This window comes from Zalophus californianus, chromosome 11, assembly GCF_009762305.2.
Source record: "Zalophus californianus isolate mZalCal1 chromosome 11, mZalCal1.pri.v2, whole genome shotgun sequence".
Classification (NCBI taxonomy): Eukaryota; Metazoa; Chordata; class Mammalia; order Carnivora; family Otariidae; genus Zalophus; species Zalophus californianus.
The window spans coordinates 59,633,224-59,657,838 of NC_045605.1; the positions used below are offsets into that span (position 1 = coordinate 59,633,224).

Genomic DNA, 24,615 nt, shown 5'->3' on the forward strand with positions numbered 1-24,615 from the left:
TAACTACAAAATATTTAGAGAGAAGATAAAACTAGATAAAAATAAGTCTTTCCTAAGCATTTAGAGAGCCCCTACTCTCTGCCAGGGAAGTATTGACCTGAGAAGTAGGCATTACTACCATTTCAGTCTTCAATTTGGAGACCCTCAGGCCTGAAGAAATCGAATAACTTGCCTGAGGCGCAGGGCTGCTAAGTGACTGAGCTGGGATTTGGGCCTACAGCTCCCCAGTCTAGCGCTTTGCTTGCTACACCTCTGTTCTCTCTCCACTGTCTGCCCCATCCATATGGCCTGCTGGCCCTCTTGGTACTGTTGCGGGGCCTATACCTGGACCCCAAACCAATCATTCCAATTTGCATGATGATTTCCATGCTGACGCCTCCCCACATTCCCTAGTTTCCCCCTCTGCAGCGTTTGAAGGGCAGGCTTAACCTGGACTAACTCAAGAAAACCAAGGTAGGGTTGGTGGCAGGAGAGAGAACTCACCTGTGCCTGACTCAACATTTTTGTCTTTGCCCCCCACCGCCCTCTGCACCACACTCCACCCCTCACCTGCCCACCCCAGCTCTCTTCCACTCAGCCTTTGCTCAGCTTCGACCTCCTTCTGCCTTCCGGGACTGCACCAGGGCAGGGTCTAGCTATGTGGCCTCCAGGGCCAGAAGCGTCTGCAGACTTGGCCTCCATCCTTTATCGTCTGGGGGAGGACACAATGATTTACAGAATGGCTGGGGTGGGTAGAGTCTCTCTCACCCTCTGGTCTTCCCATCCCAGGCCAATCCCGGGGCAGGGGCAGGGCCTGGGAAAGGAGAGAACGGATCCTACTGCCTCCGAGTCATCAAGGCCCTGGTACAGCGCTACATAGAGACAGCCCAGCGGGAGTTTGAGGAGACCAGGCGGAAAGGTTAGTGGCTCACCCCCAAGCCTTCCCCGTTGCATTGTGGGAATAAATACCACACACCAGGCTTCCACCCTGCAGAGTGGCCTTCCTACTCAATGACTCTGAGCCATTCAGATATTTATTCCACTCATTTCATTCAATCCTTCGTTCCTGTGTTCGTTGACTCATTCACTCTCTTACCCATTGGCTCACTCACTTAACCCATTTTTCGTTCATTCACTCAGTCTCTAATTCACTCATTCAATCAACATTCATCACCACGTCCCCTTAGTTCCAGCCTCATCTTGGAGGGAGGGGGGTGGTGTAGAGCAGAGACACGGGGCTGGGGGGCGGGCAGCTTTCTGTCTGGTGAGACAGAGAAACCATCTTTGTAGGCAGATAGGGCTTAGTCAGGAGAGAACCAAATTGCAATGGGAGCCCAAGGGAGATAGAGAAGCTACTATTTTGAGAGGCTGGCGGAAAGGTAGAAGGATAGGGGACCAGAAATTGGAGAAAGCAGAGGTGTAATTCAACCTTGGCCCTGAGGATGGGTAGATGGGAACAGGGCTGACAAGGGCAGAGACCGAATCTCTACCCACTAAAAACTTGCCCATCCCTGTGACTCCTGATCCCTTCTCTGGCCCACAAAACTTTCCTTCTTTGTATCTTCTGAACTCATGACCATCTCAGTCCCTCTCAGATTCATCCACCCCAGACTCTGCCTGCTCCTGACTCCCAGCCCACGAACCAGTCTCTCACTTTCTCCAGTTCTACTCCCTCAGGACCCGTAGGCAGGATGTCCCCTGGGGTTCTGTTGTGAGGGGAGAAGTGGTTCAGGGCAGGTTCATCTTCTGAGACACCTCCCCATCAACAACTTCCCCCAAACCCTAGACCTGGGCAACAGACTGACGGAGCTGACCAAGACTGTGTCTCGCCTGCAAAGCGAGGTGGCTGGTGTGCGGAGGACTCTGGCAGAGGGAGGGACACCCCGAACACCCGAAGGTGCCGGCATCCTCAGTCACTACATCACCCGAGTGCATAACAGCTTCCAGAATCTGGGCCCCCCCATCCCTGAAACCCCAGAGCTGACAGTGCCAGGGATTGTGGGGACCCAGGTACCTTCAGAAACTGGGCTTCAGGATGCTCGAGGGGCTAAGACTCCAGCTTCCGGAGAGTCTGGCCCTTCCTCCCCAGCTCACGTGTTAGTGCACAGGGAGCAAGAATCAGAGACAGCTGGGGACCTGCCCCAGGAGAAAGATTTGGGGATCAAGGCGGGGTCTTGATACAGTGGGAGGGTCCCATCTTCTGTTGCTAGGTAGAGCCGCCTAGATGGGTGAGGCTAAGTGTCATTTAGAAGACTCTGATGCTTCACTTGCCTCAATAAAGTTTCTGTTCTGGATGTCAGATGCCTCCAGAGTGTGTAAGAACCTCTGTCTCTTCAGGTTTTGAGATTTCCCTCCCCTCACCCTTGAAATGGGCTCCTGTGGGAGCAGGACAGAGAGAAATGTCTTGCTGTGGGGTCCCAGGTGTCTGGGGCTTAGGCTCCTACTTTGAGTTCTTTCAGATCTTTCATGGAAAGAGTTCTGGACTGGGAGGAAGGGAGCCTGGTTTCAACACTAACTCTTTGACCTTGAGCAAGTTGCTTCCTTCCTTGGCTTTGCATTCCTCATCTGACAAATGGGCCAGTGAATCCATCTGTCCCCCTTCCTTCCTTTCTTCCTTCAGGGAGGTTGTGAGGAATCTCTGGCTGTTAAAGCTTCTGGGTTTGCAAGTTCTGGTTTGTGACAGGGATCTGCACAGGGGACCATGTCTCGGAGTGATCAAGAAGTCATCCTTTTAGGCCGTCAGGCTCTGAGTCTCACAAGGGCCAGAGCAGGGTAGATGGTCTCGTCTCATGGAATAAACCAGTCAGGACATGTGATGTCACCACACTGCAATACTGTTTAATTGAGTGGCCATCATAGTACCACCCTTGCTTGTCCCAGGGAATCCCTACCACCTAGCAGGGCTCCCTCCATCCTGCCAGGGCCTCAGATCCCCCCACATCCTGGTTGGGAGGGGAGATGGCTGGGTAGGTCCCCATCCCTGGGGAAATGGCTGCTAGGGCTGGGTCCGAAACCACGTTCCCGCTTCGAGGCCGTTCGAAGCCCCCTCATTCAATGGAAGATCATGAGTTCCTACGACTCCTAGTGGCAGACAATGGGCTTTCAGGGGTCAAGAGCAGGGTCTTCCAGGAAAGCAGAGAGAAGTCCCCCTTGGAGGTGGAATCTGGCTGCCCTCCTGCTGGAGAGAAGAGAAGGTGAGGGGTCAGCAGGGCTGGGGGGCATTGAAGCAGCTGAGGGAGGGGGCAGCAGGCTACTCACCTTGTGCAGACACACAGCTGTGTCTCTTCTCCCCTGCAACAGACGGCACGGTGGGCCTTCGGCGTGGGTAGGTCCTCACACCCAAGCTTCCCTTCCCACCAGGCCCTGGCGTGGGCCATTCCCCTTCTCCATCCAGCTTTCCCTTCTCCTAAACACTGACTTCTGACTTTCTTTCCTCTTCCTGCCCCTGGGAAATCTCCCCAGACTGCTGATCCATCACCGCTCCCGGGCGGGCCCCTGCTGCTCCTCCATCCGTCCCTGCCTCAGCACTTAGGAACACCATATACACGTCCTATCAACCCCATTAAGCCCCGGGCCTCCTGAGATCTGAAGCAACACCCCTGTCACTTTCCTCTGCTTATCAACCTCAACCGGGTTCTTGTGGTCAATTAGACAGTACAGCGGATAGAACATTTTGAGAACATTCACAGAATCACTTGAGAATGCTCATAGATCCAGAAAACACTAAGACCTTCTAGGAGCTGGCTGAACCTGTCACAGAGAACAGCAACTCCAGCGGACTTCTAGCCCTCAACTCCCCCATGAACCAAGCGGGTGTCCCGAAGGGGCGTGCTGGCTTATTTCCCCCACCCTGCCGGTTCCTGCTTCCCTCATGCATGGCTCACCACCCAGATAGGCGCAGTTAAAGTGGCTGCAGGTCTGATTATAGCTCCAGAGAGTCACCAGGCTCCGGGCTCCATCCTGGGAGAACCTGGTGACCAAGAAGACTTCATGTGGGGGGATCAGCACCTCACGCTCCTCAGGAAAGACAGACAAGGCCTGGATAGGGGCCCCGAAGCAAGTCCTTAGAGAGAAGAAGGTGGCATTCCCAAATCTGCGGGCCACTGCCTCATCCAGGGAGCTGGAAGCAAACTGGCCCAAGCGGACAGAGTCACCCAGTCTCTTGGGTTCAAAGTGGAGGGTGCCTATGCCTCGGAACACCACCTCCCCGGGTCCCTTGCTGCAGCCCCCACTGTCCTGCAGCAGCTGCAGGGCCCGGGTGAGGTAGAAATGCAGGGCCTTGAAGGGGAAGTGCTTCATGTAGAACTCCCGGGAGCTGCCACCGGTCCGCACTGCCTGGTTCAGCTCCCGGTACAAAGTGTTAGATGAGTTGGTATAGACAATGACGGCGATTCCATGCTGCGCTTTGAAGCCAGGGGGCAAGGGGAGCCCTGGGCGCTTGTGCTCCCAGGCCCCCCGGGCTGCCTCCCAGGACTCCCGCAGCAGGGCGTGGCGGGCCATCTCCTTCTTCAGCAGAGGGACCACCTTCTCTTCCATCTCCTCGGCACAGCCCACATAAGCATCGTCGAAGGTGTCTGGAGCCAGGCCCAGGGGCAGGATGGGAACAGCCTGGGCCTAAGAATGTAGGAAAGAGAGGAGCCGCATAGGAAAGGGGAGACGTTCAGAGCACTGGACAGGGGCCCTGGTGGCAGATCGGTCCAGAAACATCAGTATCTTGTTTCTAGGACCAAATATCTAGTGTATGCGACTTGGCAAGAGCTCAAGGGCTTAAATAGCACAGCACTGGAGTGAGACAGACGTGGGTTCAAATCGTGACTTCCCCCGCCTACTAGCTGTGGGATCTTGGGCTAGTCTCTAAACTTTTCTGAGTTTCAGGTTCTCCACGTATAAACTGAGGCTACTTCCAACCTCACAGGGATATTGTGAGGACAGCATATAGATCTTCATTTCCGTACGGCGTGAAGGGGTCATTTTGTCATTAGAGAAGTTCTGCACCTTGTAGGAAGTGGGGCTAGATGACTTCCAAGCACTGTTCTGGCTCTAAGACTCAGGATACAGGTGATATACAAATATACAGCCAATGTCCGATGACCTGACCCGGTCCGCATCCTTAGATTCTCTTCCCCTTCATGCCAGCACACCAAGACCCTGTAATCTCTGAGACCCCTGAGTGCCCTCCTGCTTTAGAAGCCCATATTCCAAACCATGCGGTGGGGCGTGGGGGGGGGGGGAGGAGGTCAAGCCCTGGTCTGGGAGGGGCTGCAGGACGGCAGCACACAGGTAGCCCAAGCCAGTTTGCCTGGGCTGAGCCTGTGGTGGCAGACAGGACGTGGGGAGGAATGATATGAAGGAAGGAAGATCCTAAGAAGACCAGTGTGTGGAGGTGGAGGTTCTGGGAGAGAGAGCAGGAACCTGGGGCTCCCTCTGGGGATGGAGGTTCCTGAGAAGGAGAGGATTAGGAGGACTGGGAACCTAGAGAAGAGTACGTGGGGAAGATTTTTGAGGAGTCAGCCTCCCAGTGCACCTCTTTCAGGTCTGCCCCTGACCTGCTCCTTTTGTGGTAGGAGTAGGTTCTCCCAGTTACCTGCCAGAGGGCATGGAGGCCGAGGTAGCTGAGAGCCATCAGCAAAGCCGCCAGCATCCTTCCTGGGGGCGACTCAAGGGAGGGCGAGGTCCAGATGAATAGGGCAGCACTGGCGATGGGATGGGAGACAAAGACCAGTATCCCTTCCTCTGGGGTGTGAAGGGTTTCCGTCCAGGATCCGGCCCAGGCGGGTGTGGGCGGGGCCAAGGGCGGGCCTAAGGGAGTGGGCGGGGCTTTAGATTTCAATGTGTACCCCGCACAACCCCAGGGCTCCGCTCCCCAGATTCCCACTAGACCCCATGCTCCGCGTCTTCTGCTCGGGGCGGGGGGGGGGGGGCCTTCTTGCGATGGTAAAGGTGGAGCCATAATTTGGCTCCGCCTGGAGAGGGTAAGGGGCGGGGAGCCAGGGACCCACCTGGAAGTTTCAGGGACGACGGCGGGAAGGAACACTGACTGCTCGGGCCGGCGGGGGGCTTAAGTCCCGGCGGGTGCTGCGCTGTCCCGGGAGTCTAGCCGATCAACAAAGTGCCTCGGCTAACTATAGCCCCCGCGGCGGTAACCCGACACCTCTCTTCTGCAACAACGGACACGGGGTGGGGAAGCGGGAGTGGCGCGCGAAGGGGCCGAGGGGCGTACCTCCCCTTCCCTAGGACTGCGAGTTCTTTCTCCAGAATTCACTTTGGCTCCGAACGAGACCAGGGTTGGGGGGAGGGACTTGTGAGACTTGGCCTCTCCCTCAGGTGGGCCCCGACCTGGCGGACCCCCAGCTCTCAGACCACTAAACCCGGGAGGCCCACGAGGGTCCCGCCCACCAAGAACTCTCTGCTGGTGCACTCGCTGATTTGCATGCAGTTTGCATACGGCCCACGCATTGGGGCACGCGTGATCCAGCATCTGAGCGCACCCACCCGCCCCCTTCCCTTCAGTAGGGTTGGACCAGCTCTCTGTCTCCCATCCTCAGGGGCAAGCCCCTCTCCCTCCACAGCCCCTCTCTCTGGACCTCTTAGACCCAGGTGACCCCATGTTTATAAACACTAGCTTTTCCCCTCCCCTGCTGTGGGCCTGTCTATAAATAACCTGGCTCTGAGTTTTGGATGCCCAATCAGAAGTAATGGGAGAAGGGACCAGCTGGGAAATCAGTAAGCAGCTCTGGGGACAGCTTTCTGGCAGCCTGAGCCCTGGGGGTGGGAGGGTTACTCCTAAAGTGGTCAGGGCAGTTGGGGGTCCCAAATGTCAGGATTTAAGAGATGCTTTCTGCTTGCTGGGGCTGAGGTGGGCATAGGTTAGACTTACCTCAGGGCCTCCATCCTGGTTTGGCTCATTCATTTAGCCCCATCCCCACTGCCCCATTCCCTCAGGCTGCCAGCCAAAATAAAGAATTTCCTTCTTCTAGAATCCTTTCTACAAAAATCCTTCCTATAGACCAAAAAAGACAAACTGTGTGTCTGGGCTTGGAGAAATGTGGGGAGGGAGATGGGAAAAGTGTCATCCCAAAAAACCAGAGCACTTGTCAGGCAAACACAGCCTCTATACACTTACTCTAATCCCCTTCCAATGAGATGGACCATCCCAAAGTTCACCTATATTAGAAAATCCATTTCTCGGGGCGCCTGGGTGGCTCAGTTGTTAAGCGGCTGCCTTCGGCTCAGCTCATGATCCCAGGAACCTGGGATCGAGCCCCACATCGGGCTCCCTGCTTGGCGGGAAGCCTGCTTCTCCCTCTCCCACTCCCCCTGCTTGTGTTCCCTCTCTCCCTGTGTCTCTCTCTGTCAAATAAACGGATAAAATCTAAAAAAAAAAAAAAAAAAAAAAAAAAAAAAAAAAAAAAATTCCATTCCTCTACTGTTCACCGTTACTGTGAAAAACCACCTCTTGCCTGTTTATCCTGACTGCCTCTCACCCTGGAGGACCCTGAGCACCTGCAGTTGTTAGAACAGAAGACAGGGTCTGGGAGAGCCAGGCCTGCTGAAATAAGTCCCCGGTACCAGAACCACTGGGATCAGGGCTTTGTCCTCTCCTCACTTGGAAGTGCTTCTCCCATCCCCAAATGTGGAACTCCAAGAAAGGCCCCAAGAGATGGAGTCAAATTTTGTCACTGAGCCGGGGGCCCTGAGTGAGGCAGAAAGTCCTCCAAGATCACAGAGCAAATCAGGGCTGGCCAGACCCAGCCTCCTGAATCTGGGAAAATTTCTCCTTGCACGTTAGGTGAGTCCCCATGCTCACATAAAAGGAACACAAAGTAAAAAGATACTGAGGACAGCGGTGCTGTGCACAGGGCCAAACCCAGTGCAGAGACAGTTGTTCTAGCCTGGATCCTCGACGCCTCAGCCCACCTTCTCTCTGGCCTCAGAGGTTCCCTTCTTTATGGGAGGTGCACTGGCCCAGGGCAGACTGGGCAGAGGCTAGTGTTCCCAAGCCTTCAGGAGACATCCGGAAATAGATGGGGGAGTGTCACATTTCTGAGCAGCTGTGTTGGTACAAGGGGTGGGGGACTGACAGTATAAAGGAGAAACCTGCCTTCCCCCTCCCCCGGTGGCCATCATTGGAGACCGACACCAGCTTCCCTAGAGAAGGCCTAGGTAAGGGGCACACCACCCTCCTCCTGGGTACAGGGCAGGGAAAGACTTTTTTTTTAAGGGGAAATTTGGGGTATTGATGGTGGAGTTCTAGGAGTCGTTAGGAACAGTCTCAGGGCAACTTTTGTCTTAGTCTGCTCAGGCTGCTATGAAATACCACAGACTGGGTAACTTACAAACAACAGACATTTATTTTTCATAGTTCTGGAGGCTGAAAGTCTGAGATCGGGGTGCCAGCATGGTCAGGTGAAGGCCTTCTTTCTGGCTTATAGCCGACACCTTCTCACTATGTCCTCACATGGTGGAAGGGGCTAGGGAGCTCTGCGGGGTCTCTTTTATGAGAACAGTAATCCCAGAGCCCTCATGAACTAATTATGTCCTAAAGGCCCCACTTTCTAAAGCCATCACAGCAGACATTAGGATTTCAACATATGAACTTTGGAGGGACATAAACATTCAGACCATAGCACCTTTGATGGAGAGGTTTAGGATACCTGGAAGGTCTGGGGACATTGGGAAATCGGGGGGGTTCCTGGGGAAGAGATTTGGAGTCACATCCCCAGAAGGGGATGTTCAGTGAGGGTCTGGATGATGGAGAAACCGACAAGTGCCCTGAGCAGGATGAGAGGAAAAACAGAAGAGCAGGTAAGATATAAGGGGTTGCCCAGTGCCTCCATTTTCTCGCCTCCCATAACCACGCCATCGCTCTGGCCCCACCCCATTCCCCCCAACACTGCTCACCAAAGTCCTCAATTTACCTGCTCTTGCAGTGGTCTACACTGTTAGCTGCACCCAGAAAGCCTCTCAGACTCAGCAGACATTCCAGGAGGCCTCATCTGTGCCTGGCTTGGGCTGAGCTCTGGGGACACAGCATGGGTCATGCCTGGTCCCTGCCCTCGAGGAACTCACAGGCCAGCAGGGGAGACAGACACATAAAGGCAGCACAGTATGATTAGGACAGTGACCGAGGAAAGCACAGGGTGACTGGAGATCACAGAGAAGTTGGAGGGCTCCCTGGAGAAGGTGACCCCTGAGCTAAGTCTTGAAAAGTGGATAGCAGGGTGGCAATGTGTGCAGGGCCATAGGGAGGGAAGAATGGAGCCTCACCTGCAGCTTTGTTCTGTTCTATAGAAGCCAAGCATGGTGGCGGGGCGGGGGCGGGGGGATGGCATGGCACAAGGCTGAAGAGGTTGTGGAGAGCACCTCAAAGGTGACAGAGCACCTCAAATGCCAGCATGAGGAGGGCTCTGTCCTGAAGGTGTGGAGGGAAATTGTATTTTGCTGGGTTTTTTTCCCTTTAGATGTGTTCTCATCTCTTCCCTCATAATTTTCATCTCTGCATTTTTGCTCTGTATGTTATTTCTTCCAGTCCGGTTTGGCACAGAGGGTTCTTAAGTAGGTCAGCAACCTGACCGGTTGTACTTTAGAAACACTGGTCTCCCTGCTCTGTGCAGGGGGGATCAGCCGGGGTGACAGTGGAGATCAAGGGGGAGGCAGGGGCAGATTGAGCCATGGAAGGGATGGGGAAAGGGAAGGAGCTTCTAGGATGGACCCATATTGTGATTAACCTTTAGTTGGCAACTAATTCAGTGTTTGATGAGCGATCAAATGTGTTTGATGAAGTGACCATCTTGGGTGACTTGGTGAATAATGGGGATGGATATTACATGAGACTCGTCCGATGGCAAGTTAACAGGAATCACCACAAGCTAGATGAAGCCTAAAGGGGAATTATCACAAAGATACTGCGGTACTTCATGGGACCCAAGTGAAGAGCTTCTAGAAACCCAAGGTGTCTTGGTCCACCGGTGCTCTGGTTTCAAGCAGCTCCCTTTGCTGCTCAGCCCTCTTTTTCCTCTCTCCCTGGGGATCTCATGTTTTTTCTGACTTCAACACACATATCACTCAAATGTCTCATCTTATTGTCCATTCTTTTATCTCGCGGGCATCTGCCCCTTGAGAGTCCACACGTGCCAAACTGAACTCACTGTTTCCCCTCCAAAGATGATGGTTCATTCATTTTTTATTGAGCACCTACCATGTGCTGGGATGGGCAGGATGAGCTTTTAAAGTCCACTCTGCTCCTCCTCTGTGTCGGCAACCTAAAGCATGGAAACCTGCATGTCATCCTTGGTTTTTCCCTCTGATGCATCTCCTGTATCCCATCAGACACCCAAGTCTAGTAAATTATACCTAGTAATTCTGGGTCCATCCTCACTGCCAGTATCTTAGGCCACATGATTCGATGTCCTCAGTCGGATTTCTGAAGCCTCCAAGCTCTCTCTCACTGCCTTGTCTTTGCAGGGCAGATATGGGGAAAGAAACAAGGGCCACAGAGAGGCAGCAAGAGCCGGAGTTGGCCTAGTGAGTTTTTGCTGTATAACCATTTTGCTACATGCCACAATCTCAGTGGCATGCAAAGATTTATTCTCATGCTCATGGGTCTTCAGGTTGGCTACCGATTGGCTAAAGTGGGTTTGATCGGGGTCCTCTGCTTCAGGCTGCCAGTCTGTCCGAGCTGACCTCCTTTTTGCTGGCTGGGCTCAGGTCTGCTCCTTATGTGGGTCATTCTGGGGTCCCGGCTAAAGGGACAGTTCTGGGCCACATTCTGACGGTATGTGATCCAAAAAGACCCTCTCTCGGTTTAGATTCCCCCCAAAAGCCGATCCAGAGACAAGGACTTGGGTGTAGTGAGCTTATTTGTAAGTTGATCCCAGAAAATACAAGTGAAAGAGTGGCAAAGTGGGATGGAGAAGAGAGGAAAGCACCCCCCCAAAAAAGTGTGTTAATGAGCACACTGTGACCACTGTGGTCAACTGGGGCTTAGTTCCCTGGCACCCTCAGTAGCAAAGAGAATCTGACTACCACCCCTCCTTGGTTAAAGGTTGTCCCTGGGAACACTAAATCCCCTGCACTTTGGGGCTGCCCTGAGCAAGCTTACAAGGGTGATGGAGAAAGCCTTGGACACAAAAATAATATGGAGCACTAGAGGTAGGAAGCTCGGCATGAGCTGAGGTGTCAGCATGTACCAGAACTCTCCACTGCACCTGTGTGTGGATGTGTGTGTCGGGGGCGGGGGGGGGGGGGGGCTGAACCATCAACATTTACCTCCAAGAACCAGAGGGCTTCTGGAGCAGGGATGCCTAACCTGAGATGGGGGGCAGAGACATAAGCACCTGAAATTCATGTAACACTGTGTGAGGGTACGTGTATCCATTTTCAGCTTTCATCAGATTCCCAAAGATAAAGAACCACTAACTGTCTTGCCATTTTAAAAGGAGGAAAACAGAAATACCTGTGAATCTGCTTATATGTGCATAGACTATCTTTAGAAAGACACACAGAAGATGGGAATGTTGGCTGCCTCTGGAGAGATGGGGTGAGGAATTAGTGAGAGAAAGGTGTTTCACTGTGTGCCTTTTGGACTATTTAAATTTTGAACAATGAAAATGTATTACCTTTAGAAAATTAAAACTTTAAAACAGTAAAAATTAAACTTAAGATTGATCTTATTAGTGAGCAGAGATATGAATTAAAAAGTAGATACCAGGGGTGCCTGGGTGGCTCAGTTGGTTAAGCGTCTGCCTTCAGCTCAGGTCATGATCCCAGGGTCCTGGGATCAAGCCCTGTGTCAGGCTCCCTGCTCAGCGGGGAGCCTGCTTCTCCCTCACCCTCTGCCTGCCACTCTGCCTACTTGTGATCCCTCTCTCTGTCAAATAAATAAATAAAATCTTAAAAAAAAAAGTAGATACCATCTGTGGCCACCAGTTAAGTGAAAGTTCAAAAGAGATCATGGTAACCAGCACTAGCAAAGATGTAGAGGAAAGGGCACTCTTCCTTGTTGTGGACGGGCAGACCAGTGCCTCTGGCAATTTGGCAGTGCCAAATAAACAATTCATATCCTTTAAACATCAAATAACTTCTTGACATCTTTCCTATAAAAATATGCACACAAGTAGACAAAGATTTCTACACAGAGATGTTCACTGAAGTACTATGTGTAATGTCAAAAATGTCAAAAAATTAGGGAAAAAAATCTATGTCCATCAATAAGAAAATGGTTGAACAAATTATGGTTTAACTACATTATGAAATTCCATGCTGCCATTATAATGAATAAGGTAGATATGTATATATGATGTAGAAGGAAGTCCTTGATATATTGGTTTTTTTTTTTAAGATTTTATTTATTTATTTGACAGAGAGAGACACAGCGAGAGCAGGAACACAAGCAGAGGGAGTAGGAGAGGGAGAAGCAGGCTTCCCGCTGAGCAGGGAGCCCAATGTGGGACTCGATCCCAGGACCCCGGGACCACGACCTGAGCCGAAAGCAGACGCGTAATGACTGAGCCACCCAGGCGCCCCTGATATATTTTTTCCTGGAGAAAAGCTTACAGGATATGTATGTAAAAGCATGTTCCTTTTTCTTTTTGGGGAAAAAAAAAAAAGACAAACCAGCCTGTGTACAGAAAACGATGTGTGTCTGCATATTTAAATATTAAATTATTCGCACATGCACCAAAAATGGTCCTACAGGACACTGTGATCACGGTAACAGCAGGCATGGGTACCAGTGAGAGACGACATGGACAGAGAAAGAAAACCGGGGATTGGACTCTGTGATTCATTCATACTTCTTTCTTTTCACTACAAGCAGGCATTACTTTGTAAAGAAAGAAACAAAGAAGCAGCAGCACTGATTTAGAAACTGCTGGGACTCTGCCTTCTTGGAGCCTCACTCCCCACCCCATCCTCTCCCCATCTCCCAGACCCTCTCCCTCACCCCTTGGGGGTCTACACCTGTCCTTGCCCTGGAAGCAGTGGAGGGCTTAGGGGAGGACGGCTCAGTTCGCAGCAGGACTGCAGCGGGGCGGGGGGTGGGGGGTGGTGGCTGGATCCTGTCCCTGGAGTACTGCCATGGCCCCACCAGCTGGCCAGTCCCGGACCTGTTCCAGCCTCACATCCCCCATGCGGTGAAGCCCAGATCTCTTACCGTGGCCGTCAAGACCTTTCATGACGGGCCCCAGTCTTTCCAACATTCCCTCACTGCAAGCTCTGCCATGCTGGACAAAATGTCTTTCACTTTTGACATCCAATACCTTTGCTCTTCTCATTTCTGCTGCCCTGGACGCCTTCCCCACCCCAAGTCCCTCTCCTATCCCAGTCTCCACTGATTGAAGCCTTCTTCTCCTATTCTTCCTGTAAGACCCTGTTCAGATAACACCTCCTCCAGGAAGTCTCCCATGTTCCTTCCAGCAAGAAGGGTCCTCTCTCTCTTCTGGGCCTTCATTTCTTTTTTTAAGATTATTTATTTGATAGAGAGAGAGAGCACGAGCAGGGGGGTGAGGAGCAGAGGGAGAAGCAGGCTCCCTGCTAATCAGGGAGACCGATGCAGGGCTTGATCCCAGGACCCTGGGATCACGACCTGAGCCGAAGGCAGACGCTTGACTAACCGAGCCACCCAGGTGCCCTAAGCCTTCATTTCTATGTTGTGACTCTGTGCTGAGCACTGGGAGTGACACAAACTAGGTGTCTGTTAATGTTTATTAAACTGTACAGATTAACATTCCCATTTTCTAGATGAAGAAACTGAGACGCAAAGAGAGACAGTAACTTGTCCAGGGCCACCGCGAACATGCAGACACCTGCCGTGCTGTCCCTGCTGCTTGTGTGCACGGGCCTCATGGAAGCACTGCAGCAGGTACGATGCTCCCCCACCGGGCCCAGGCCAGCAAGGAGCTGCAATGTTGGCTTGCTCTGAACTCCGGGAGGAGGGGCCGCGGGAGGAGAGAACCACTGATATTTCCAGTGGGGCTCGCGCGGCCTGGGGAACAGCCCCCGACCCCGGTCTCTGAGAGCGCAGCTACTTTGGCGCCTTCAGTGCCCTTCTCCATAGGCTCCCATTCTCCTGAGGCTCACCCTCTCAGTCCTCACTGCTCTGCCTCCGCCAGGTCCAGAGCCACCCCGTCACTCGACGAGACCTCTTCTCTCAAGAACTGCCCCTGGACATGGCCCCAGCCTCCTTCGATGACCAGTACGCCGGCTGTGCAGCCGCCATGACAGCCACTCTCCCACACCTCAATGAAACCGAGTTCCAGGCCAACAAGGTGTACGCTGATGGCTGGGCGCTGGCAAGCAGCCGGTGGCAGGACCGCCAGGCCTGGGGGCCAGAGTGGGGCCCCAGGCCTACCCTACCGCCCCCTGGCTTCCGCGATGAGCACGGCGTGGCCCTCCTGGCCTACACTGCCAACAGCCCCCTGCACAAGCAGTTCAACGCTGCCGTGCGCGAGGCGGGCCGCTCCAGAGCCCACTACCTCCACCACTTCTCCTTCAAGACACTCCATTTCCTGCTGACCGAGGCCCTACAGCTGCTGGGCAGGGGCCAGCGTCCTCCCCAGTGCCGCCAGGTGTTCCGAGGGGTGCACGGCCTGCGCTTCCGGCCGGCGGGGCCCGGGGCCACCGTCAGGCTGGGGGGATTCGCCTCTGCGTCCCTGCAGAATGTTGCAGCCCAGCAGTTTGGGGAAGACACCTTCTTTGGCATCTGGACTTGCCTTGGGGCACCTATCAAGGGCTACTCCTTCTTCCCTGGGGAGGAGGAGGTGCTGATCCCCCCCTTCGAGACCTTCCAGGTGATCAATGCCAGCAGACCCGCCCAGGGCCCCACCCGCATCTACCTCCGGGCCCTGGGCAAGCATAGCACGTACAACTGCGAGTACATTAAAGGTAGGTAGGGCGCACACCGGGTATCACCTGTGCTCACGACGGGCTCCCCCTCGGTCTCAGGGGACATGTACATCAATATCACAATCAAACGAACAGTGAAGGGGACCCAGTCTTGTCCCTCTGCCCCTCCACCCTGTACATCTAAGGGTAGACAACCTTCTGAGGGAGTATGCCACTTGTCCTTGGAGGTACCTAAGCCGGACCTGGCCACCTGCCTGCTCGGAGGCTGAAGAGGGTTTCCTGACCGAGGCAGGTGGCCATTTGAGGGCCAAACGGAACTGGTCAGGCTTTTCTTCCGGCTGGAAGCTGGAAGGCAATTAATTTCCGGCCACAGCACTGACACCCAGACCATTGCTGCCAGGTATGAGTAAGAGGCCCAAACTCAGTTTCCAGAAGGGGCACGTGTATTCGGCTGAATGGAAACCCTGTGCTGTCGTGTGGACTGGGTGGGGGTGCAGGTGGGGTCCTGAGACAGCAGTCGGGTGCCATGCCCCATAGTCCTAGCTCAGACTGTCTGTCCCTCAGGACCAGCCAGAGGTGGAATCATGAGGGCAGGCCCAGGTTCTTTATCTCTAAAGGGGCTTCGGGTCCTGGCTGAGTGAGGCCCACTTTGCATAATTAGAGGCAGGATGTTGGCTGGAGCTGTGGACCACATCTAAAATGGGAGAAGGTCCAGTGGGGCTTCCATTCCCACCTTGGTCAGCATCGTGGGTGTGCATGAGTTGACAGAAGGTGAGGAAGACATGCAAAGTACATGAACCAGTACCTCCTTGGCTGGGACAAGGTGTGGGAGAGGTGGTTACACTGGGAGGCAAAGTTACAGGCCAAGGAAGCAGGAGGAGCACCCAGAAGAGACCCTGGCTTTGAAGGCTGGCTCCCTTCTAGCTGTGGGGCTCACGAGTCAAGTCAAACGCGGGCAAGGGAGGTCCCACTGGAAGGAAGCTGAGTTAGGGGAAAATGTACTAGCTTCTCTGAGAACAAGCTGGGGATGGACCACAGGGTTCTGGGGTTCCTTCCTGTCCTGAGAGCTACTGAACCTTTGATTCTTTATTCTTTCTTCCCTACAGACAAGCAGTGCAAGTCTAGGCCTTGCCGTCTGGGTAACTCAGGTAAGAGCTGCAAGCTTCTGTGGGGCTCAGCTCAAGGATAAGCAGGCTGCCCTGGGGTTGGACTCCTCTCCTGGATGCACATCCGTCTTGAAAAGAAAACAATCCCCTTTCCATCAAAACAAGTAAACCCTCTTAAGCAGACCCCTGTGGGGGTGGTGAACCTCTCTTAGAGGACATATATGTGTGTATGGGGCAGCGGTCATGCAAGCTGACACACCTGCCCCCCAGTCTGGTGCTGCCCCCTCCCTCACAGGAGGCTACTGATCGGGCCGGGCCCCAGAGAGATCCGGGCTGCACTGGGGATGGAGGGAAGGGCCACTCCCACCGTCCTCCCTGGGCCCTCTCCTTCAGCTTCAGGACCCACTGTCTCTATTATTGCCCCCAGGGCTCCCTTAGACCATCTTCCAAGGTCAAGGTCAGGCCCTGGGTGCTGGAGACCTGGGCTCTCATCCAGGCTCTGTCCTAACTCTCTCTCTGACCAATCAATCCCTCTCTGGGCCTCAGTTTTCCTATCTGTATAATAAGCATATAGACTAGGGGGCGCCTGGGTGGCTCAGATGGTTAAGCGTCTGCCTTCGTCTCAGGTCATGATCCCAGGGTCCTGGGATCGAGTCCCGCATCGCGCTCCCTGCTCCTTGGGAGCCTGCTTCTCCCTCTGCTTCTCTCTCTCTCTCTCATGAATAAATAAATAAAATCTTTAAAAAAAATAAGCATATAGACTAGATGATCCCCAGGTCCCTTTCAGCTGTGATTCTTTTCTTCCCTTGAATACCTGCTGTACCTGGGCCTGCCTGGGCCTCACTTCCCTAGGTGGGAAGGGGCTTTTCCAGGGGAACCGACTGGAATAGGCCGGGAAACTACAGCCACTACTCCCCCTTGGGCCCCGCCCGCCTCCCTCCACCAGGGCTCTGTGAACAGTGGGCAGGAAGGAGCTCCAGCCTCTACTTTGTTCCTACCATTCTCCATGACATAGTACCACTCAGAGTTCCAGGCATCCTCACCACGACCCAGTGGTGTAGGCACTGTCATTGCCCCTGTTCTACAGAGGAGGGAACTAAGATCCAGAGAGGTGAAGCAACCAGCCCTACACACAGTAGGGCTAGTAAGGGGTGGGGTCCAGACAGCCAAACTCTGAACCACCACACTACCTGGCCCCCACCTCTCCCCAGACACCATCTCATTTTATACTTACTGTATAATAAAATATTGGAAGAGGGAAGAACAGGGAGTATTACCCTCATTATATAGTAAAGGGAGACCCAGAGACAGAAGTGACCTGCCCAAAGGGGACAGAATGAGTCAGTGGCAGAGCCAGGGTCAGAATCCAGATCTCCAGCCTCCAACCAGCTTGAGTGCTGATAATGTCATCTCAAGCACTGGACAAGGTTAGAAATCCCCCCATCCCAGTCCACCAGTAATCAGGGGTTGGGCAGAGGGGCAAAGATGAGCGTCACTAGAACCCACTCACATGGGGCTTCCCCTTGTTCATCCCACACTGCAATGGCTCATTTGTGTCAGTAGGAGGCAGGGGCAGAGACCCTCCTAGGGACCTCTGCAAGGGGACCAAGGGCTCTTTCATCTGCCTGCCGTTCTCCCTGAATTCTTGCTCTCCATCTCTGGCTCCCACTGCACCTTGTGGGTCAGTGTTTCCAGCCCACTGTGCTCATTTCTCTTCAACGTGTTTGTGTACCTCATTTTGTCCCGAAACCTCTCTCTCTGCCTCTGTTTTTCCTACAGCCATCGGTCAAGGCCCCCCTTCTGCAGTCTGGTCCCTCCTACTGCTGCTCTGGTTCCTTGTCGGGGGAACTTTTCCACAGAGTCCAGGCCTGCCATGATCCATCCAACACTGAACAGCCCCGCCTGCCCAACGTGCTTCCTCGACCTGACATGGGGATATCGGCCTCGCATGTGCTTTAAGAGCAGCCAGGATCCATGGTGACTCCCTCTGCAGGAAACTCTGGGACTTTCTCTGGCAGCTGCCAGGTTTGCTGATGGAGAATTAAGGGAATCTGGGGACTGAGCCTTCCCCAAGGCTTTAAGAGTGAGTCACTGAATGGGGGTGGGAGTCTCTACAGCAGGCAACCACTCATTTGGAGATTGAAGATTAAACTAGTTTGGGGAAAGATTGGGGAGGAAAGCACTTGGCCATGGTATTTGCTGATGTTACTCAAATGGCTCACATATGCACCTGGAAAGCGCCTATTCACTCTTCCAGGAAGCCTTCTCTGACCCCTCCCAGCTGGCTGGGTTAGGGGCCCTGTCTCTTTGCTCCCACAGGTCCCTGGCTGCTTCCCTCTACCACGTGTCAATGTTTGTCTTTCATGTCAGACTGTGAGCTTCCTGAGGGCAGGGACTGGGTCTAAAGCACAGACGTAGTGCCAGACAACGTGGGAAAGTCAGAAAGGAACAAACGCCTTGTGACTGGCTCGTGTCCACCTTGGCCACTTTCAAGCTCTCTGAATGTCAGTGTGTGGGAATGCTGTGGACTGACTCCAGCTCCAGAGGGTAGAGAGCAGGACAGACAGCAGAGACAGCGTTAGGTCCTCTGCCAGGGTCTCAACTGAATGCTCAGTTGAATTCTTGTCAGCAAAGACAATTTCTGCCCTGATCTATGCGTCCTAAGGCTCCTGTCTCTACAGAGACAAACCTGGATCCCCAACTTTTACTACCATAGGCCCCAAGGGTAAAATAGGACATTAAAGAGGTGCTAGGCACACACTTTCTTTATTATGACTTGGGGCTTTGGGGCCAAATCCTCGTGTGGCCTCCTGTTCTGGAAACGAGAGAATGAATCCCGAATCCCCTTCCATGAGTCCCTAGGCAGGGACAGGCACGATCAAGTCCCTAACACAACAGCCACCAAGGAAGGAAGAGAAGACAAGGAAACACGGTCGTTCTGTTTCTCATGTAACCTGCACTCTCGCCACCAAAATCTCTAACATGCAGCATCAAATTCAATTCTGTCCTTCCAGGACTGCGTTTCGACCTTGGCCCTTCTTAGAATTCCTCTTCTGTAGGAATTAGGCGAGTGGCAAGCTCTGGATTTCCCTTAAAGTTTAGGGCATATAGACAAGTGATCCCTGTGGTTTGTGAAGTCAGCAGTGCTGATCCTGGAGTGAGGGTGGCCCCGGCTCTCAGGCACAGTGGGGAAAGACTGGGTGGCCTATCCGAGAGCCAACAACCACCTGGCCTTTCCATCCCGGTCTGGAGGGGCTGTGGCTGCACCAGACCCCTGGGACTCACAGGGCCTGCACCAACACCAGGAGGCTCATGACCAGGGCCATGGAGAAGAAGATGCCCAGGAAGAAGCGATCCATGACACGGGCCAGCCGCTTCCAGTCCTCATGGCAGCACTGGGCAGCCCAGTGGCTGTGGAAGGTGTTCGCGATGGTAGCTACGTGGCGCAGTAGGGCTTCCTGACGGCACAGACACTGTGGCTCGCGGCAAGGAACTGCTGGCGGGCAAGCACCTCCGTCAGGAGGCTGGGGACTGGGGGGTGACTTGAGTGGTCTAGACTGCCCACAGGGCTCCCCTCGTTCCCGCACGCACAAGCCCCTTGCCAGGCGTCCCAGCAGGAGGGCCCGAGCCCAGGCTGGCACTGGTCGGGCACTGGGACCACAGTAGTGCAGGTTCATGATAAGGATGGTGAGCGCCGTGGAGACTGTGACCATGGTCATGGTAGCCATGTAGTACTTCCCTGCAAGAGAGAGAGTGAGCTAGGGCCCAAAACAAGAACTCAGGGGGCCTGAGCTTGCCCACCGCCTCAACACAAACAGGCACCAGCTCACCCGCCGTGAGGCTCTCAGGACCCTCCAATCCCAATGGATGGAGCCAGGAAGGACGTAAGGGCCAAGATCTCCTCATCCCCTCTTCTTATAAGTGAGTTCTCAGAAGCTACCTGCTGCCTAATTGTTCTCCTCACTGCTGGACGCTGCACTCCCCCACAGTCCGTGAAAAGTCACACTCTCAAATGGTACACGCACAATCTGGGGCAAGTTACTGATCCTTTTGGCACAACTAGGATAACAACCTTACCTCAGAGATTTGTGGTGGTGCCTCAAAAATGTCAAGTGCTTGGGAGAGGGCCTGGCACACAGCCAGAATCAAGGCGTTTTGCCTGTTATGACAGGTGAGGGGTGGGGTGTCCTTCTTGGAAGGGGCCTACTCCTCTCCCCTCAATCTCTGAATGAGGCATGCTCCCAGGACGCGCCCCCCTCCCGCACGGAATTGGGGCTGCTCTGCTGGGCAGTCCAGGTCCCGCTCCCCCGCCGAGCCCCGGTGGAGGGTGGAGACCGGCGAGCAGCGGCCGGGGTGGGGGGACAGTCTCCGGGAGGGGACGGCTCTCTCCCCAGCCCCTCCCTCTCCCCACCCCGCCACCGCACCGCACCGCGCCCTCGCGGCTCACCGATAAGCGGCACGCTCTCCGCCGGCGGCATGCTCTCGGCCAGGAGCAGCTGAAAGACGGTGAGCGCCAGCAGCACGGTGACGCCGAGCGACACCTTCTCGCCCGAGTCGGCGGGCAGGTGGAAGGCGAGCGGCGCGAGCAGCGAGATGAGCACGCAGGGCAGGAGCAGGTTGCACACGTAGGCGGCGGCGCGGCGGCGCAGCAGCAGCGTGAAGGTCACGTCGGGGTAGGGCTCCGAGCAGCAGCCGTAGGTGAGCACGCGCCGCCGCGCCGGCATGCCCAGCACGCGCCACTCCACGTTCTCCACGAAGTCGGCCAGGCTGGCGGCGGCGCCGCGTGGTCGCACGTCCAGCTGGTGACCGCCGTGCGTCCACGAGCCGAACGTCAGGCCGCAGCGCTGCGCGTCGAACGGGAAGGCCGACACGTCCACGCGGCACGAGCTGCGCGTGATGGCCGGCGCGTCCCAGCGCACGGCGCCGTTGTGCCGCAGAACCACGTTGGTGCTGGCGGAGGCCATCGGCTGTGCGTCCGCCCTGCGGGGCAGGCGGGGCGGGGCTCCCTGAGGCGGAGGCGGAGGCCGGGCGGACCCCTGCAGGGACACTCTGACCACCAGGGGTCCTGTGGCTACCAGGGGCCACGCAGAGAAGGGGGTGGCAGAGAGGGACCTTTGTGCCTTCAGAGGCTTAGAAGGGGTGGCGCCTGCTGGGCCCAAAGGAGACACAGATCTAGGCCAGGGCAGTGTGAAAACACAACTGTAAAGCTGGCACCGGGGTGCTTAGTGTGATCTGCGAATCTCCTAGAGGGCCCCCGGGGAAAATATGCAGAGCCGTATGTTGTCTGGGAAACACAGAACTGGTTTAGGTGGCATAAAGGAATGCTCCAGAGGGTTAGGCCCTGGAGGAAGTTACCCTAGGCAGGCCCTTGGGGAGTCCTCAGAGACTTGGAGCCCGCCTGCAAGGGAGGAGTTTGTCATCGAGAGGCACTTGACCCCCAGGTCCCTCTCTGTGAGAGATACGGAACTGGCCCTGGACCACACAGTGGGTTCCCAGGAGGCAGTCAGCCTGGGTTGGCTTGGGACAGGTTGAAGAGGGGGTGTCATGGAGGGGCTGTGAGCTCCTGGCAGCTTAGGAGCGTCCGGGGGAAAAGCTTCAGGGCAGCGGGGTAACCAGGTTAGATTGGGGGTTTGGGGAATCAGTGCATACCTAGAGCCCAGGGCAACCGTAGGGAGGGGCTCGGAGAGGGGAGGGGCCAAGGCAGGCCGTACTTGTTGTAGAGTACGATGTCCGGCCGCCACACGCGGCTGCTGGGGATGCGGATAGCATCCAGGCCACCGTAGGCGTCGGGGTCCCATCGTAGGTAGGCATCTGTCCACTCCTGTCGGATCCACAGGTACAGGGTCAGCACCTGGTTCCGCTCATCCTGGTGGGGGGCAGGGAGTGGGCACAGATGAGGACACATGTATATGCACACCCTTCCCTGTGTGTACACACTCACCTACAGAGCTTGGGAGGGCACCCACAAACCCAGCTGGCTCACAGTCCAGTTCCTACCCGGGCCTGACCTTGCTATGTGACCTTGGCAGTTTCTTTTCTTCTTTAGGCCTCAGTTTCCTTAGTAGTTACATGGGTGATAATCCCTGCTAGGCAGGAACGCAAGTGTGCAAAGTGGTGGGCACACTGTGGGCACCCAGCAGTTAGTATCTGCTGTTATTGTTGTTAATATTAACATTTATAGAAATGTTTGGAGAATAATCCTAGTCTCTCATTACCCCCCACCCCCCCACCCCCCCACCCGTTCCTTGACACTACCACCACAACACACCATGTCGATGATCTGGGACAATGTCACCTCCAGGGTCACGTTCAGAGCCTGGTCTGTGTCTGCCACAGGTCTCAGGGCATTTGTATAGTTGGTGAAGAGGTCATGGAAGAGCTTGCGAGCCAGCCTGCCCTCGGCTCCCAAGCACTCTGCGGGACCAGGAAGAAAGGTTGTCCATCTGAGACCCTTGTCCAGGGGCCTCTGCTCACACCCTCCCCCCGCGCAAGGCTGGGGCCCTGTCACCTGCTCTGCTATCTCACAGCCACCTGACTGGTCCTCCTGAGGTCTGCTCTGTCCATCTAGCTGCGGCTCTCGTTCCTCCCTGGACTGCCTCCTGGGAAGAGTGATGTGGAGGCCGAGGAGGGAATTGCTGCTGTCTTCTGGAGCAAGGCTGACAGGTTTCTTCCCCACCCTTTCCCTTCCTAAGGACCTGGGTTCTGCCTGCCCTACTGCAAATGTCAGAGGGGCCCAAACAGGCGACAAGAGTCCCGCCTCTCACCCAGGTGTTGTGAACCCCATTGCCACCAGCCCCTGCCATCTCTCAAACCTATTTCCACTTATCTAGCCGCACATCTATGGATTTCTTCAAAGCTTCTGATGCTCTGGGCCATTCCGTCTTGAAAAATCTCTCTTCCCTAGGCTTCTGTGACACACCACATTGTCTTCAGCCCCTGACTCAAGTTTGTTCCCCAGAATCCTGTCGTTGGCTTTTTTTTTTTTTAGCGCAGATTTTTCTCCTGAGCCCCAGACCCATAAATACAACAGTTCACTCCTGAATGTCCTATTGGCACCTTAAACTCTGTAGGTCCAAATATGAACTCATTCCCCCCCGCACCGGAAACCTGTTCTTTGTTCTGTGTTCCCCCTCTCAGCAAAGCACCCATCCCCCCCACCATGACTTCAGCCAGAAATCTGGGAATTATCCTTCCTTTCTGCCCCCTCCTCCTGCAACCCAACCAGTACCCAGGTCCTCTCAGCCATGCTGCTGGGCATCCTTTGAATGTCTAGTCGCCCCTGCAGCTTGATTGGACCCAGCAGCAGCCTCCTCATGGCTCCTGCTGCGGGTGCAGCCTCTATAAACATTCCCCCACATTTCTGAGATCAGGCCTTTAAACACTCAAGTCTGACCAGGCCGGTAGCTGCTTAAAACTATTCAGTGGCTCCCCATTGCCTGCTGGATAAAGTCCAAACTCAGCCTGGCATTCAACGTCCTTCATGATCTGCCCCACCCCTACCCCCTGGCTTTTCCATCACTGCTCCCACTCCAGGCAGGCAGGTCCCCTGTCACCCTCCTCAGCACCTCTGTCCTCCATGCTACCCAGATAGAGTGCTTGTGCCCAGAACAGTAGTAAAGAGAAACCGGTTGTGGAGAGAGATTTGGGGAGGAAGGGAACAGCCGCAGGGCCCAGAGAGGCAGGGCCGGTTTACTGCACGTCACACCTGGAAGCGGTAAGAACAGAAACAGAAGGCCCAGGCTGGAGAGAGAGAGACCGAGGCTGAGGCGGTGGCTCCTGGGCCCCACGGTCCTGCCACAGCAAGAGGTAGGGCAGGTCTCTGGGTGTGAGCCTCGGGACCCGACTGAGGGCGGCATCAGGCCTTGCTGGCAAGGATGGTGTGGACGATACCTGGAAGTAAGAAGGAAGACTGAGATCCCTGCGGCCTTTTCAGTTCTCTGACCCTCCTATTTGTACCTGCCCTTGGATTTTAGTACTTGATCTTGGCGTCTGCTCATTCTCCTCCACTGCGCCTTGCCTCTTCTGGCCTCTGTCCCTGCCCTTGTCTCTATCCCCCAACCCCCTTTCCTCTCGCTCAGCCCCTCTGTCTCCATTTCCTTGTGTTGTTTCCTCTGGGACTCTTTCTTGCTCTTTGCCCCTTTGACTTCGGTCTTCCTCCTTCCACTCTCTTCCTTTCTCCTTCTATTTCAGCCCCCTAACTTCCTTTCTCTGTCCCCCATACCTGGACTCCGGATGAGCCTGGCACATTCTCAGCAGGACAGGGGCAGGGACTCTCCATCAGCCCTGAGCCCTCTGAGGCACAGGGCTGCAGGCCCCTCCTGTTTGTCCTTTTCATTAGGTTATTTACAGGGTTGGGACACCTGTGCCCATGGGAACAGAGCAACCGAAGCTGACACCTCAGGTTACTGGGACCTGAATTATTCAAATTGTAACGCGGCACCCAGGCTCAGCTCAAGGCCAGCGTGGGGCGTTGGAGGGCAGAGATGCTGGGGCAGGATCTGCAAAAGACTGGGCTTAAGGGTGTGAGGGGCCAGAGCCGTGGATGGTGTTTCCTCCTAGCTCTGCCACCATGGCTGGATTCTTTTTTATATTTTTAAGATTTCATTTATTTATTTGTCAGAGAGAGCACAAGCAGAGGGAGAGGCAGACTGAGGGAGAAGCAGGCTCCCCGCTGAGCAGGGAGCCC

General features: G+C 54.8%; 4 protein-coding genes across 6 annotated transcripts in view; 2 read left to right on the forward strand and 2 right to left on the reverse strand.

Annotated features, from left to right (window-relative positions):
- LOC113915365 (short transient receptor potential channel 2) overlaps positions 1 to 2,157 on the forward strand; it is a 38,888-nt gene extending 36,731 nt beyond the window's left edge. Inside the window, 2 exon segments of the mRNA XM_035723084.1 lie at positions 769 to 898; positions 1,766 to 2,157. Of these exon segments, the coding sequence (XP_035578977.1) occupies positions 769 to 898; positions 1,766 to 2,157 (522 nt within the window).
- A 641-nt stretch (positions 2,158 to 2,798) lies between these two features.
- ART5 (ADP-ribosyltransferase 5) lies at positions 2,799 to 6,320 on the reverse strand. Of its 3 annotated transcripts, none has more exons than XM_027580082.1 (5): positions 6,200 to 6,320; positions 5,564 to 5,778; positions 3,864 to 4,593; positions 3,238 to 3,270; positions 2,799 to 3,157 (listed from the first exon to the last, which is right to left on the reverse strand). In XM_027580082.1, the coding sequence occupies exons 2-5, from the start codon at positions 5,618 to 5,620 to the stop codon at positions 3,042 to 3,044; spliced, it is 936 nt and encodes a 311-aa protein (XP_027435883.1). In that variant the 5' UTR covers positions 5,621 to 5,778; positions 6,200 to 6,320; the 3' UTR covers positions 2,799 to 3,041. The 3 variants fall into 3 exon arrangements, with proteins under 3 accessions (XP_027435883.1, XP_027435884.1, XP_027435881.1); XM_027580083.1 differs by lacking the exon at positions 6,200 to 6,320 and adding an exon at positions 5,979 to 6,118 and having other exon boundaries at positions 2,799 to 3,154; XM_027580080.1 differs by lacking the exon at positions 6,200 to 6,320 and adding an exon at positions 5,979 to 6,118.
- Positions 6,321 to 8,661: 2,341 nt separating this feature from the next.
- Positions 8,662 to 18,002, forward strand: ART1 (ADP-ribosyltransferase 1). The gene is made up of 5 exons (XM_027580079.2): positions 8,662 to 8,784; positions 13,720 to 13,840; positions 14,091 to 14,862; positions 15,930 to 15,971; positions 17,709 to 18,002. Exons 2-5 carry the CDS (start codon positions 13,775 to 13,777, stop codon positions 17,804 to 17,806), a joined length of 978 nt encoding a protein of 325 aa, XP_027435880.1. The 5' UTR covers positions 8,662 to 8,784; positions 13,720 to 13,774; the 3' UTR covers positions 17,807 to 18,002.
- Positions 18,003 to 18,683: 681 nt separating this feature from the next.
- CHRNA10 (cholinergic receptor nicotinic alpha 10 subunit) lies at positions 18,684 to 24,249 on the reverse strand. Its single transcript, XM_027580283.1, has 6 exons — positions 24,151 to 24,249; positions 23,635 to 23,819; positions 22,198 to 22,343; positions 21,641 to 21,795; positions 20,377 to 20,909; positions 18,684 to 19,668 (listed from the first exon to the last, which is right to left on the reverse strand). The coding sequence occupies exons 1-6, from the start codon at positions 24,174 to 24,176 to the stop codon at positions 19,211 to 19,213; spliced, it is 1,503 nt and encodes a 500-aa protein (XP_027436084.1). The 5' UTR covers positions 24,177 to 24,249; the 3' UTR covers positions 18,684 to 19,210.
- Positions 24,250 to 24,615: the final 366 nt, after the last annotated feature.

Excerpts from the sequence above, each read along its gene's own strand:
- ART5 (XM_027580082.1), bottom strand. The coding sequence starts at position 5,620 with ATGCTGGCGGCTTTGCTGATGGCTCTCAGCTACCTCGGCCTCCATGCC. Across the intron at positions 3,271-3,863 it reads TAACTGCGCCTATCTGGGTG|GGGAGAAGAGACACAGCTGT; the intron begins GTGAGCCATGCA and ends CGTCTGTTGCAG. Across the intron at positions 3,158-3,237 it reads CAGCTGTGTGTCTGCACAAG|CAGGAGGGCAGCCAGATTCC; the intron begins GTGAGTAGCCTG and ends TCTTCTCTCCAG.
- ART1 (XM_027580079.2), top strand. The coding sequence starts at position 13,775 with ATGCAGACACCTGCCGTGCTGTCCCTGCTGCTTGTGTGCACGGGCCTC. Across the intron at positions 13,841-14,090 it reads TCATGGAAGCACTGCAGCAG|GTCCAGAGCCACCCCGTCAC; the intron begins GTACGATGCTCC and ends TGCCTCCGCCAG. Across the intron at positions 14,863-15,929 it reads CAACTGCGAGTACATTAAAG|ACAAGCAGTGCAAGTCTAGG; the intron begins GTAGGTAGGGCG and ends TCTTCCCTACAG.
- CHRNA10 (XM_027580283.1), bottom strand. The coding sequence starts at position 24,176 with ATGTGCCAGGCTCATCCGGAGTCCAG. Across the intron at positions 22,344-23,634 it reads TCTGTTCTTACCGCTTCCAG|AGTGCTTGGGAGCCGAGGGC; the intron begins GTGTGACGTGCA and ends CTGGTCCCGCAG. Across the intron at positions 21,796-22,197 it reads TGTCCCAGATCATCGACATG|GATGAGCGGAACCAGGTGCT; the intron begins GTGTGTTGTGGT and ends GCCCCCCACCAG.